Source organism: Rhinatrema bivittatum, chromosome 8 (assembly GCF_901001135.1).
Source record: "Rhinatrema bivittatum chromosome 8, aRhiBiv1.1, whole genome shotgun sequence".
NCBI lineage: Eukaryota > Metazoa > Chordata > Amphibia > Gymnophiona > Rhinatrematidae > Rhinatrema > Rhinatrema bivittatum.
The window spans coordinates 85004584-85019370 of NC_042622.1; the positions used below are offsets into that span (position 1 = coordinate 85004584).

General features: G+C 50.1%; 1 protein-coding gene across 4 annotated transcripts in view; it reads left to right on the plus strand.

Annotated features, from left to right (window-relative positions):
* Positions 1-201: 201 nt before the first annotated feature.
* The window catches only part of LAMC3 (laminin subunit gamma 3), a 62972-nt gene continuing 48386 nt past the window's right edge, over positions 202-14787 (plus strand). The window contains exons 1-3 of one of the 4 annotated variants that reach the window (XR_003858200.1): positions 202-622; positions 7263-7567; positions 8678-8808. Coding sequence is in view for 3 of the 4 variants with exons in the window: in XM_029612552.1 (XP_029468412.1) it covers positions 244-622; positions 7263-7567; positions 8678-8808 (815 nt within the window). In the remaining variant the exon portion in view is untranslated. The remainder of the gene's footprint in view (positions 623-7262; positions 7568-8677; positions 8809-14787) is intronic. The other 3 variants (XM_029612552.1, XM_029612553.1, XM_029612555.1) reach the window with 3 other exon arrangements.

Below are 14787 nucleotides of genomic sequence, written 5' to 3' on the forward strand. Positions count from 1 at the left end.
ATAAGTGTAACCCACACAGGGATAGCAAAGTTTACATACATTTGGTGAGGTGTAAAATGCAAGATCAAGCTTTGCTATTCCTGAGTACATTTCCTTGCTCTTTTTATTCTTATGCTATTGTTGCCTGCAAGTACCACTAGATGGAAGTGTTGAGGACCTTAGAGCAGTCAGGAGGTGCTGGTCAGCTGTTGGAGGAGTCTCTGGAGTTTACAGAAGAAAGTTCAGTTTCTTCTGAGTCTTGTCATGGAGTGGGTTCCCTGGATCTGGCTCCTCAGCTGCCTTTCTCTAAGGATGTTGGCTGTGCTGGGGCAGATGGACTCCTGCTATGATACCCTAGGCAAGGCACAGCGCTGCCTACCCATGTTTGAGAATGTGGCCTTCAATAAGGAGGTATGGGTGACGAACACATGCGGCTCACCCCCTGAAGATTACTGTCTGCAGACAGGAGCCAAGGGAATCAACCAGCTGTGCCAACACTGTGATGCCACGGAGCCCGACACGCACCACAACGCCACATACCTGACTGACTTCCACAATGAGGAGGAGCCCACATGGTGGCAAAGCCAGTCTATGGTATTTGGGGTGCAGCACCCCAACTCCGTTAATATCACCTTACACCTGGGTAAGTGGAAATATCTTAAGAAGGAAGTTCAGGGAATTATCAGATGTAAGAGGGACTGTTGCAAATGTAATAGTCTATTTTACGAAGATGCATTGGCGGTTGTAGGATCTGTTTCATCAGTACAGGGATGTAGCAGGTTACTAGGACCATAGAAATGGAAAATGAGCAATTAGTTACTTTCTAATTCTCTGCTCCTTCCAGTATAGGATTCTTTGCACAGTTTGGTACAAAGGCTGGGGCAGTACCGCTATGTGTCATAGTACAGCAGACTCTGCTTGCAGCTAACTAGGGTCAGTGCTGGGGAAGGAAGCTCTGCCAGCCATCCAACTTGATGCTGAGGGATTGGCTTGGAAGAGGAGCAGAGAATATGACTGCAGTACCCAGCTAGTCTGTCCCAGTGGGCACGCATGGAAAACCTTCCATTGATTTTGTTTCTTGTTTTATGTTCTGTTTGTTTCTCTTTTTCATTTTGGTTCTGTGTCTGTCTTTTAGTGTGCATTAACATGACAGATGTGAAATGAAAGGACAGTTTGTTGGTTTTCTAATGTCATTTTGAATGAGAAAAGACACAGAACAAAACCAGCAATGTCCGTATTTCACAGTCATTTTAAAATGACCATACATAGTTTAATTTAGTTTAGTTTGCCACTTTTCTATCAAAGGAAATCAAAGCAGTATACTGGGCACATCCCAGTCTGCCCGATTTCCTTCCTGCTGCAGTGCCACAGAGCTCTTCTTCCCAACTAGAGATTCTCCATGCTTACTCCAGACTTTACCTCTTCACCCCTGAGGATCCTCCATGCCCTTCCCAAACATTACCCCTCGCTCCCCCCCATCCCTGCAGATCCTCTGTGCCTGTCCCAGACTTTACTCCTTGCTCCCCTGCTCCTGAGATTCCTCTGTCCCTGGTGAGGCCATTTCTTGTATCCACCACTCCTCCTGTGAAGGAATATTTTGGAGCTGAAGTTTTTTCCTGATGCTGCTTAGGCATAGGAGAGGTTTAAAGAAGAAAAAAACATGTAGGGGATAATGGAGAATGTTCACATTTATGTCTTTAACACAGGAGCTCGGCTGCTCTCTCTCTCTCGTGTTTGTATTCCCCTGGGCTTCATGCTCCGCACGCTTTCCTTACCCCTTCTCGCCTATTTGTTCCCTTTCCAGGCAGCTTTCTCCCTCCTGTGCTTGCAGTTTCCCATCGGGGCTTTGCTCTTCCTGCCATGCCTACTCTAGGTCTCTCTCCCTCCTCCCTAAATCTGTATTCCCACTGGCCTGCTCTCTCCTCTCCCCTTTCCATGCCCTGTCTATCAATCTTATAAAGAAAAGGATTGCAGGTATAAGTGAGTCTGAGGGAGCAATGTGTGTGTGCTCCGTTAATGCAGCATTGGCTCATTTTCTCCTCAATCTTATGTGGAATGAGCTCGGAGTCTTTGCCCTGGCATCCAGGAGTCCAGAGGTCAATGTCTGGGACAGCACGGTCTGTGTGCTGAAGGTCATTCCTTTCCCAGTTCCCTGCAGACTCAGACACATCTGTTCCCAATCCCAGAAGGTTTGCTTCAAGGCTTTCTGTCTGGGATGAAAGACATATGAAGAAAAAGTATCCTCAGATCTAAAATACTGCTCTAAGTCCAGCCTTTTCCATGGTTTTTGTGCCAGGCCATGGGCAGGCTCGCTGCCCTCCTGCAAGCCCAGTGCGGCTCCCCCCAGGGAGGCTGCCCTGTCTGCATCAACCTGAACTGAACTAATGGTTTCTCCTCATCCAGAGTCAGCAGAAAGGACATTGTAGATGTATAAATCCTTTCTTCATACATTTCAGCTGCTGGTTTCAGAAGGCACACAACGTTATCAGTGAGAATGTAGTATGACTGATACCAGAATGCTTTGCTGGTCAATTTCAGCCCAGAGTGGTAATGGCTGAAAATCTGCACTAGATGAAAACCATCCAAGACCCTTAGTAACACAAACTGAAGGTCTCAGTCCTATTCCAATAGATAGACATCTACATCACAAAATCCCCAGCACAGCTTCAACACATCGTCAAAGGCTAAATCAACATGGAAATCAAACTTCTGTTTACTTCTAGCATCTGGTTTCTCTAGAACAGGTGTAGTGCACACTGGAGGTCGGGGTAGAGGTAGGGGTGTCTGTGTGGGGGGGTGTCGGTGTGTGAAGTTTGCACTGCTTCTGCCCGTGCTGTCCCTGTTCTGTGATGGAACAGTGTGTGTGAAGCTTGCACTGCTGCTAGCTTTGGTTTGTCTGTTCTGAGGTAGAGCAGTGAGTGTGTGTGTATAAGGGAAGCTTGCATTACTGCTGCCCGTGCTGTCTCTGTTTTGTAGTGGATCAGTATAAGTGTGTGTGTTGTGTGTGTGTTGTGTGTGTGTGTGTCTAAGTTGCACCGCTCCTGCTCATGCTGAACCTGCACAGTGGTCTACAAGTGTGTGTGAGACACAAAAGCTTGCACAGCTGCTGCTGTCCTTGTACTGTGGTGGGGAAGTGTGTGTGTGCATGCGTGTGTGATGGCAGCTTGCTGCTGTCCTTCTGTGGTGGGGCTGTGTGTGTGTGTGTGTGTGTGTGTGTGTGATGGAAGTTTGCCCAGCTGCTGCTGTTCTTGCTCTGTGGTGGAGAGGTGTGTGTGTGTGTGTGTGAGTGAGTGTGATGGAAGCTTGCACAGCTGCTGCTATCCATGTCTTGTAGTGGGGCGGTGTCTGTGTGTGTGATGAAAGCTTACACAACTGCTGCTGCTGTTCTTGTTCTATGGTAGGTCAGTGTGTGTGTATGATGGAAGCTTGCACAGCTGCTGCTGTCCCTGTTCTGTGGTGAGGCAGTGTGTGTGTGTGACAGAAGCTTTCAAACTTGCTGCTGTCCTTGTTCTGTGGTGGAGCAGTGTGTGTGTATGTGTGTGATGGAAGCTTGCACAGCTGCTGTTGCTGTCCTTGTTCTGTGGTAGGGCAGTGTGTGTGTGAGTGTGTGAGATGGAAGCTTGCATAGCTGCTGCTGTTGCTGTCCTTGTTCTATGGTGGGGCAGTGTGTGTGTGTGTGTGTGTGTGTGTATGATGGAAGCTTGAGCTGCTACCCTTGTTCTGTGGTGGGTCAGTGTGTGTGTGTGTGTGTGTGTGTGTGTGTGTGTGTGAGATGGAAGATTGCACAGCTGCTGCTGCTGTTCTTGTTCTGTGGTGTGTGTGTGTGTGTGTGTGTGTGTGTGTGTGTGTGTATATGATGGAAGCTTGAGCTGCTACCCTTGTTCTATGGTGGGGCAGTGTGTGTGTGTGTGTGTGTGTGTGTGTGTGTGTGTATATATATATGATGGAAGCTTGAGCTGCTACCCTTGTTCTATGGTGGGGTAGTGTGTGTGTGTGTGTGTGTGTGTGTGTGTGTGTATATATATATATGATGGAAGCTTGAGCTGCTACCCTTGTTCTATGGTGGGGTAGTGTGTGTGTGTGTGATGGAAGCTTGCACAGCTGCTGTTGCTGTCCTTGTTCTGTGGTGGGGCTATGTGTGTGTGTGTGCATGATGACATTTTACATAGCTGTTGCTGTCCCTATTCTGTGATGGAGCAGTGTGTATGTGTGTGTGTGTGATGGACGCTTGCACAGCTGCTGCTGCTGTCCTTGTTCTGTGGTGGGGAAGTGTGTGTGTGTATGTGCAGGGGCAGCTCAAGGCAATCTGCCACCTGTGGTGAGAGATGAGATGGTGCGTGCTCGCCCCATCTTCTCTTTCCACCCCATCCCTTCCATTCAGCTGCCACTGGCCTGGCCTCCAGCAGCGGTGGTGTCCCTCCTCCATGCCCCCGACCTGGCCTCTGGCAGCAACATCCTTCCTCCATGCAACCAGCCTGGCCTCCGGCGTCCCTTCTCCCTTCAGCCGCCACTGACTTGGGTCAGCAGCTGCGGCAGGGGTAGGCAGGGTGAGGTGGATGCCACAGTGGCATTCTCAGGGGGCATTTTTTGCCGCCTCAAAATTCTGCCACATGAAGCGGCCACCTCACTCTGCATCATTCTAGAACCGCCCCTGTATGTGTGTGTGTGTGTGTGTGTGTGTGTGTGTGTGTGAGAGAGAGATGGAAGCTTGCACAACTGCTGCTGTCCCTATTCTGTGGTGGGGCGGTGTGTGTGTGTGTGTGTGTGTGTGTGTGTGAGTGAGAGAGATGGAAGCTTGCACAACTGCTGCTGTCCCTATTCTGTGGTGGGGAGGTGTGTGTGTGTGTGTGTGTGTGTGTGTGTGTGTGAGTGAGAGAGATGGAAGCTTGCACAACTGCTGCTGTCCCTATTCTGTGGTGGGGCGGTGTGTGTGTGTGTGTGTGTGTGTGTGAGTGAGAGAGATGGAAGCTTGCACAACTGCTGCTGTCCCTATTCTGTGGTGGGGCGGTGTGTGTGTGTGTGTGTGTGTGTGAGTGAGAGAGATGGAAGCTTGCACAACTGCTGCTGTCCCTATTCTGTGGTGGGGCGGTGTGTGTGTTCGTGGGTTGTTTTGTCAGTTTCCAGAGTTCCAGGTTTTTGCATGGGCATTACATTTTTTAACAGCTTCCTATACTATGTACATCCAGATCAGCTCTTAATGATAAATTCTCTGTCAGCTTTGGCCCCTTCTCTTCCAGAGGATCTTGGTTTCCCCATGTGCCACCATGTGGAATGCCGAGAATGGTACCAGTCATTAGCACTGGGGACCTGGCATCCCTCCAGTCCCACCACTGCCACTGACCACTGTGGCCTTCAAGTCACTTAACTCCATGTTCTCAGATGTTGGGGCAGGATTAGTAAATCACTCCCTGGGTCAGAAAGGAAAAAACGTCTGGTGCAAGTAGGAAAGCATGCCCCTCCCTCCAAATCTGGGTGGTCTTAGGGGGGTCTTATTTGTGTAGGAAGTAATCCTTAATAATATGAGAAGATGAAAGGAAGAGTGAAAAGCAGAGAGAGAGAGAGCCAAAACCCACTGTGATAAGAAGCACAATGTCTCATCCTGTCCGCCCACACTCCCTTCATGCACCCAGGCTCACCCGCTTGTCCCCTATTCAGCGGCCTGGGTTTAACTATAGTCCCCTGCCCTTTACCTTGCTTCACCCGGGCCCTCCTGCACTCTCCCACACAGCTGTACTGGGCGCTGTGAGCGCTGCTGTTCCTAGTTAGGAGATAATGCAGGTTGGAGGTTGTGGTTGTCTGGTCTCAGGACAGATCTATACTTTGTTGCCCTGTTTCCCTCATATGGACCCGTTTACAGAGTCTGTTTCCATACCCCCAATAAGGCAACATTCCGCTTTCATTATCCCCCTGACAAACTTCAAAAGGTTTGTTGCTACTGCTGGCTGCCAGCTTTTCCATGAGAGCACTGTACAGACATGCGGGCAGGATACACAAGCAGCTCCCTGCAAAGAGACGCTGGTCTATGTCTGCCTCTGCTCCAGGAGAAAGGCATGCAGGGGTTTGCTGTGTAATTTCCTGGCCAGACACTTCGAGCTCTCACGAGCAATGACTAGTTTATTAATTTAGGTGAGAAGCTACAACAGAGGAACACAGCCTGAGCTTTGAACTCCAGCTTCTCTCTGCAGTAACCGAATATGGAAAATAATAATTTTCAAACAGTAACTCAAACTCAGACTTATGTAGTCAGGAGTTGGGAATAGAACAGTGGCCAGAGTCAGGTAAATCATAGGTCAAATTCTTTACCAGGACACTGCTAAGAGATCCCTGCTTTTGTTTCACTGGTCCAGCCTTAGAGGTGAATTTTAATACCTCTGTGTGCACGCACATGGGCACGCTGATTTTATAACACGAGCATGTTTATGAGCGCATGTTATAAAATCGGCTACTAGTGCGTATATGCTGCATGATTTAACTTAAAATACCAAAACGCCGATACCTCCAAAGTCAGCACCAGAGACAAAGGAACTGGAGTGAATAAGTAATGTTCGATGTAAAGTGTAATGTTAGCAGAATCAGAATTGGGATTTGTGTCGACCAAAAAAACCTGTATAAATATGGACCAGATTCTATAGTTATTAATGCGATGTCCTAGAATATATAAGATTATGATCTCCAATATGTATTTGTTATGGTGCTAACCTAGTATGTGAATGTTGATCAAGAATATGAAGGCAGATAATGTAAACTGTTGTGATCTTCTTTTGGAATGACGGCATATAAAACACTTAAATAAATAAAGATTGACGCGCACATGTGAGCACGAATGCCGCCTCCCGCGTGTACGTGGGGGAGACTTTAGTAGATGCACACAGCGACTCATTAGGGCCTATTTCCCTGTTCCCTCCCAGTTTGCCCCAGTAAAGGAACGGACTTCCTAAACCCCCCTACCTAAATTGCCTCCCTTTTACCCCACTAGCCCCGACCCCCTAAAACCCCGCTGACTCCCCTAATTTTTTTTATTTCTGTACTTACACGTGGTCCATAGCAGAAGCAAGTTACGCGGTTGCGGCACTGATTTCAAGGTGCTGTCCCAGCCTGCTCATGCCCCGCCCCCTTTTGCTCAAAACCTTTGTAGTGTGCATCCAGGGAGAAACGCGCGTGGCCACGGGCCTTTTAAAATCCATGCGCTTCCGAGTCACGTGCGTATCTCCCGGCTTGGCCGCCCATAGGATTTTGAAAATCCACTTGTTAGTGAGACAATGTTGCTTCTTCTTTCTCTTCAGGTAAGTCCTACGAGATCACATATATCAGGCTGAAGTTTCAGTCTAGCCGGCCGGAGAGCTTTGCCATTTATAAGAGGAGTCATGCGGGAGGACCATGGATCCCATACCAGTACTACAGCTCATCTTGCCTGGCCACCTATGGGAGGCGAGAACACGAGTACCTGCGGCCTGGTGAGGAGGAGGGTGTGGCCTTCTGCACTCAGGAGTTCAGCGACATCTCACCCCTACGAGGAGGAAATGTGGCTTTCTCCACGCTGGAGGGCCGGCCGGGAGCCTACACCTTTGATCAGAACCGGGTGTTGCAGGTATACATGGAGGGCTTGTTCTGCAGCTCACGGACCCCCTTCCCTGCTTACTGAGGGGAGGGCTGTCCAGCTCCATGCGTGGAGGGGTCCAGGGAGCAGAGACTCGCAGTACAAAGCTCTTCCTGTTCCAAAAGGCAGTGGTGAGATATAGCTCTCACAGGAAGGAATTCACATCTTAGCTGAAAACGTCACTAGTTTTTCTGCATTAAAATATTCCCCTTTGTACTCTAAAATACTGTTCTCTCTCCCCCCCCCAGTACTTTAACTGAGTCTGGCTTTTAGGAGATTTCAGATGTTGGAACATATGTAATATTCTGTGCACATGGTATGTGCTCCATTGTTGAGTGTGCATGGTAACAATTGTCTGTGCAGTATTGTGTGTTCCAGCTTTGAGTGTGCACAGATCTCCTGGGCCAGTGTATGATATGAACCAGCAGTGAGCGTGCACGCTAACATTTGTCTGTTCATGTATCATCTGCTCCAGTGGAGAGTATGCACAAATCTCCTTTGGCAATGGTCTGTCCATGTGTCACAGCTTCAGTGCCGAGTGTGCATTGTTCTCTTGTGATGTTAGTCTGGGCATGGGGCATGTGTTCCAGTGGTGAGTGCGCATGAGTCTCCTGTGACAAAGGGATGTGCACATGGTGTGTGCTCCAGGGAGAGTGTGCACAGATCTCCTGAAATGATGATCATGCACCTTCAAGTGCTCTAGCAGTAAGTGTGCATAGTGACAACTGTCTGTGCACAAGTTGTGTGCCCCACTGATAAGTGTGAACAGATCTCCTGTGAAAATGATCTGTGTATGTGGCGTGTTCACAGATCTCCTGCGATGATGGCCTGTGCACATGCTGTTTTTTCCATTGGTGAATGTGCATAGATCTCCTGTGATGAAGGTCTTTGTACATGATGTGTTCTTACAGATCTCCTGTGATGAAAGTCTGTTCATGTGGTGTGTTCTCCAGAGGTGAGTGTGCATAGGTCTCCTGTGATGATGGACTGTGCACTAGTCGTGTGCACATCACACTTTTCCCAGTGGTGAATGTTCACAGATCTCCTGTGTGCTCAAGTGGTGAGTGTGCACTGATGCCCTCTTCTGAACTCTTATCCCAGGACTGGGTGACCTGCACTGATCTCCTAATCTCCTTGAATAGACTGAACACATTTGGGGATGATGTATTCCGGCGCACCAAAGACCTGCAGGCCTATTTTTATGCCATCAGTGATTTCTCTGTAGGGGGCAGGTAAGCATGCAGCATGGCATGGAGGGGGAGAGGGTCTGGAACAAGAAGGGGATGAGCAGTGAAAAGAAGCTGCATGATGAGAAATACAGAGAGGGGAGGGGTGATGGAGAGAGGGGAGACTGAAAGACAGGAGATTCAGGAGTGACTAGGAGAGAGTGGAAGCATGACAGGAAGGGATTGGATGACAGAGAGAAAAAGAGAGAAAGAGTGGAGTGATGGGAAAAGAGGAGCGGTGTTGTGGAGAAGGGTAACAGGAAGATAGGAGGTGTGATGGGTAGAGAGGGAAGGGGAGACTGTGGGGAGGAATAACAGAGAGAGAGAGGGGTGATGGGTGAGAGATGAGGGGAGGGGAAGAGTGACAGAGTGAGGGAGGATTGATAGGGAGAGAGGGAGGGATCACTCTTCACATCAGAAATGATTTTTCTAATTATTTTAACAATTGCAAGTTCTTTTATTGGGATGGAACAGGAATAGTGAAAACCGCACCCTACCCTATCAGCCTCTCTCCCTCACATCCTTCTTGTTGCCCTCCTCCTTTCCCTTCCAGTCTCCCTCCCTCTCCTTCTCCCTATATACAGCATCTCCTTTTGTCAATATCCTGGGAGATGAGCTGACAGGGGAAGTGGGGCTTGTTCATGGCTCTTCCCCCCACTCCCCGAGCCCTGGGGTATGTATCTAAGGCGGGGGAGTACCATGGGAGGTTGGGAGGGCAGAAGGCAGGAGGGATCCAGCCAAAGTCTAAGGTCTGCCTCTTTTCCCCAATCTGAACACTTCACATTCAGGCAGCTGAAAACAAAACAAAACCTCCCACGTCTTGGAGTCCAGGAATTCATGTCCCAGACATGTGGCCTCTCTTAATTAGAAGTCACAATAAATAAGAAAAGAAAAACATGGCACAGCTGCACTCACACACTCACGTACACCCAAAGATATATACAAACACATTCAGTACATGCACAACCAGGCTGTACATACAAACGTGTGTGTGTGTGTGTGCACATACCTGCCCATAGAGAGACTTGCATACAAATACTTAGGCACATATAGACACTTAGACATTTACAGCAGGTTATGCACAGATACACACACCCACGCCCCTCCCCCCCCTCCTTGATTCCTTGTGCTGCTACCTCTACTCTGTGCTGAGAGAGGGCAGCAGGAGGAACAGTTTCTGTCTGGAAGTCCCAGTCCACCACTATAATTAGCAGCATACAGCTGTGCCATGCTCAACATCTGGGTTCAGAGGCGGTGGGGAAAGGGAGCACTGTGCCTGCCTGCAGGGCCGTTGCAAAGGGTGGGCAAGCAGGGTAACTGCCTGGGATGCCAAGCCAGAAGGACACCACGCTACCCTTTTGAGTAGGTCTGAAAGCACACAAGCCTGAAAACAACCCTTGCCTGGGGCACTGATTTGTCAGCGCCTGTCCTGCCCACCTGTATGTAGCATTGGAAATGAGTAGTGCTTTTAGAGTCATCACTGCCCTCGGGGCATCAACTATCTGACTGCCTTAGGGAAAAATTGAGAAAGTGTGCCAAGCTGCTGGCATGTAGAGCTAATGCTACCCCATTCTGGCCCTGAAGTGGCTGCATTTTCAGTGGAGGGCATCTCCTGTCTTTCTGAAGTATAAAGGGTTTGTGGTGGACAAAGCTGCTGTCCCTCCTGACACCATACAAAGTATTTACCAAGCCCCCAGCCTCAGAATGTTAGCTCTGCTAACATGCAGAGAGGGGAGAGGGGCTAGACTTAGACAAATGGCAATACGGTTAGACAAAGTAGCATTGGAGAGCTTCAGCTTGCAGAAGAGATGGCTGAGGGGGGGATATGATGGAGGTCTATAAACTAATGAGTGGAGTGGAACAAGTAAATGTGAATCAGTTGTTTACACTTTCAAAAAATAAAAGACTAGGGGAATAGGCCATGAAGTTACTAAGTAGCACATTTGAAACAAATTCAAGAAAATACTTTTTCAGTAAATATACATTTATTTATTTATTTATTTATTTATAACTTTTTTTTTATACCGAAGTTCAGGTAACAGAATTACTTATCACTCTGGTTTACATTATAACAAAGCTCTGAAATTCATTGCCAGATGATGTGGGAAAGACAGTGAATGTAGCCAGGTTCAGAAAGGTTGTACAAGTTCCTGAAGGAAAAGTTCGTAAACCGTTATTAACCAAGTAGACTTGAGGAAAGCCTCTACTTATACCTGGCTGAAAGCAATCCAGAATCTATCTACTATTTGGGATCCTGCCAGGTACTTGTGACTTGGATTGGAAACAGGATACTGGGCTTGATGAACCCTTGGTCTGACCAATTCTTATGCTCTTATGGGAAGACGAGATGGGTTTATGGTCTAATCTGCCCACATATTCTCTGTTTCTGTGTTTACAAGGAGTACCATTCCCTACACCAAAGAGCTAAGAATTTAAGTGGGTGCCCAAGGTCATAAGGAGCATCTTAAGTGAAGTAAGGCATTCCGCCAATCAGACTCCTTGACTGACTTTCATTATCCCCTTGGCATTTAGCAGAGCTACAGTGAGACTGTTCCTTTCTGCACAGGGGAGATACCTTACGTACAGAATGTTAAATACCCATGTGAAATCTGTAGGTGCTTCATAAGTTAATGTCTTGCAGAAAACACTTCCTTGTGTATGAAAGTGTTACCTCTTAAATATGGGATGCCAGAAACAATAAGGCTACTTGTATACAGTAAGAGGTATACTGGCAAGGGATGCTGATTTACAGAAGATCACAAAGCCAGTGCCATGCTTCATACCCTGAATTCTGTGGGTGGATTGCTTTGATTCTGCTCCCCCTCACCTCAGGCTCAGGAATGCACAGATGGAGTTTCCTGAGCTCATTTCTGATATACAAATCTCCAGAAACCGCTGCTGGGCTGGAGATTATTGTGTGCACGGAGTTAGCACACACACTTTCTTCTAAATTGTTTCTCTTGCATATACATTCAGGTTGTGTGTGGGCAGCCCTGGTCCTCTGAGGATTCAGGTTTGTGTGTGGGCAGCCCATGTCCTCTGAGAATTCAGGTTTGTGTGTGGGCGGCCCTGGTCCTCTGAGGATTCAGGTTTGTGTGTGGGCGGCCCTGGTCCTCTGAAGATTCAGGTTTGTGTGTGGGCAGTCCTGGTCCTCTGAGAATTCAGGTTGTGTGTGGGCGGCCCTGGTCCTCTGAGGATTCAGGTTGTGTGTGGGCGGCCCTGGTCCTCTGAGAATTCAGGTTTGTGTGTGGGCGGCCCTGGTCCTCTGAGAATTCAGGTTTGTGTGTGGGCAGCCCTGGTCCTCTGAGGATTCAGGTTGAGTGTGGGCAGCCCTGGTCCTCTGAGGATTCAGGTTTGTGTGTGGGCAGCCCTGGTCCTCTGAGAATTCAGGTTTGTGTGTGGGCGGCCCTGGTCCTCTGAGGATTCAGGTTGTGTGTGGGCAGCCCTGGTCCTCTGAGAATTCAGGTTGTGTGTGTGGGCGGCCCTGGTCCTCTGAGAATTCAGGTTTGTGTGTGGGCAGTCCTGGTCCTCTGAGAATTCAGGTTGTGTGTGGGCAGCCCTGGTCCTCTGAGAATTCAGGTTGTGTGTGGGCAGCCCTGGTCCTCTGAGAATTCAGGTTGTGTGTGGGCAGTCCTGGTCCTCTGAGAATTCAGGTTGTGTGTGGGCAGCCCTGGTCCTCTGAGGATTCAGGTTTGTGTGTGGGCGGCCCTGGTCCTCTGAGAATTCAGGTTGTGTGTGGGCAGCCCTGGTCCTCTGAGGATTCAGGTTTGTGTGTGGGCGGCCCTGGTCCTCTGAGGATTCAGGTTTGTGTGTGGGCGGCCCTGGTCCTCTGAGAATTCAGGTTTGTGTGTGGGCGGCCCTGGTCCTCTGAGAATTCAGGTTTGTGTGTGGGCAGTCCTGGTCCTCTGAGAATTCAGGTTGTGTGTGGGCAGCCCTGGTCCTCTGAGGATTCAGGTTTGTGTGTGGGCGGCCCTGGTCCTCTGAGGATTCAGGTTTGTGTGTGGGCGGCCCTGGTCCTCTGAGAATTCAGGTTTTGTGTGTGGGCAGCCCTGGTCCCCTCTGAGGATTCAGGTTTGTGTGTGGGCGGCCCTGGTCCTCTGAGGATTCAGGTTTGTGTGTTGGGCGGCCCTGGTCCTCTGAGAATTCAGGTTTGTGTGTGGGCGGCCCTGGTCCTCTGAGAATTCAGGTTTGTGTGTGGGCAGCCCTGGTCCTCTGAGGATTCAGGTTGTGTGTGTGGGCAGTCCTGGTCCTCTGAGGATTCAGGTTTGTGTGTGGGCAGCCCTGGTCCTCTGAGGATTCAGGTTGTGTGTGGGCGGCCCTGGTCCTCTGAGAATTCAGGTTTGTGTGTGGGCGGCCCTGGTCCTCTGAGAATTCAGGTTTGTGTGTGGGCGGCCCTGGTCCTCTGAGGATTCAGGTTGTGTGTGTGGGCAGCCCTGGTCCTCTGAGAATTCAGGTTGTGTGTGGGCAGCCCTGGTCCTCTGAGGATTCAGGTTTGTGTGTGGGCGGCCCTGGTCCTCTGAGGATTCAGGTTTGTGTGTGGGCGGCCCTGGTCCTCTGAGAATTCAGGTTTGTGTGTGGGCGGCCCTGGTCCTCTGAGGATTCAGGTTGTGTGTCTGGGCAGCCCTGGTCCTCTGAGGATTCAGGTTTGTGTGTGGGCGGCCCTGGTCCTCTGAGAATTCAGGTTTGTGTGTGGGCGGCCCTGGTCCTCTGAGGATTCAGGTTGTGTGTGTGGGCAGCCCTGGTCCTCTGAGGATTCAGGTTTGTGTGTGGGCGGCCCTGGTCCTCTGAGAATTCAGGTTTGTGTGTGGGCGGCCCTGGTCCTCTGAGGATTCAGGTTGTGTGTGTGGGCAGCCCTGGTCCTCTGAGGATTCAGGTTTGTGTGTGGGCGGCCCTGGTCCTCTGAGAATTCAGGTTGTGTGTGTGGGCAGCCCTGGTCCTCTGAGAATTCAGGTTGTGTGTGGGCAGCCTGGTCCTCTGAGGATTCAGGTTGTGTGTGGGCGGCCCTGGTCCTCTGAGAATTCAGGTTTGTGTGTGGGCAGCCCTGGTCCTCTGAGAATTCAGGTTGTGTGTGGGCGGCCCTGGTCCTCTGAGAATTCAGGTTGTGTGTGTGTCGTAGGTCCCTGGTCCTCTGAGAATTCAGGTTGTGTGTGGGCGGCCTGGTCCTCTGAGAATTCAGGTTGTGTGTGGGCGGCCCTGGTCCTCTGAGGATTCAGGTTTGTGTGTGGGCGGCCCTGGTCCTCTGAGGATTCAGGTTGTGTGTGGGCGGGCCCTGGTCCTCTGAGGATTCAGGTTGTGTGTGGGCGGCCCTGGTCCTCTGAGGATTCAGGTTGTGTGTGTGGGCGGCCCTGGTCCTCTGAGAATTCAGGTTGTGTGTGGGCAGCCCTGGTCCTCTGAGGATTCAGGTTGTGTGTGTGCGTAGTCCTGGTCCTCTGAGAATTCAGGTTGTGTGTGGGCGGCCCTGGTCCTCTGAGAATTCAGGTTTGTGTGTGGGCGGCCCTGGTCCTCTGAGAATTCAGGTTTGTGTGTGGGCAGCCCTGGTCCTCTGAGGATTCAGGTTTGTGTGTGGGCGGCCCTGATCCTCTGAGAATTCAGGTTATGTGTGTGCGTAGTCCTGGTCCTCTGAGAATTCAGGTTTGTGTGTGGGCGGCCCTGGTCCTCTGAGAATTCAGGTTGTGTGTGGGCAGCCCTGGTCCTCTGAGGATTCAGGTTTGTGTGTGGGCGGCCCTGGGTCCTCTGAGAATTCAGGTTGTGTGTGGGCAGCCCTGGTCCTCTGAGGATTCAGGTTTGTGTGTGGGCAGCCCTGGTCCTCTGAGAATTCAGGTTGTGTGTGTGGGCGGCCCTGGTCCTCTGAGGATTCAGGTTGTGTGTGTGGGCAGCCCTGGTCCTCTGAGAATTCAGGTTTGTGTGTGGGCGGCCCTGGTCCTCTGAGAATTCAGGTTGTGTGTGGGCAGCCCTGGTCCTCTGAGGATTCAGGTTTGTGTGTGG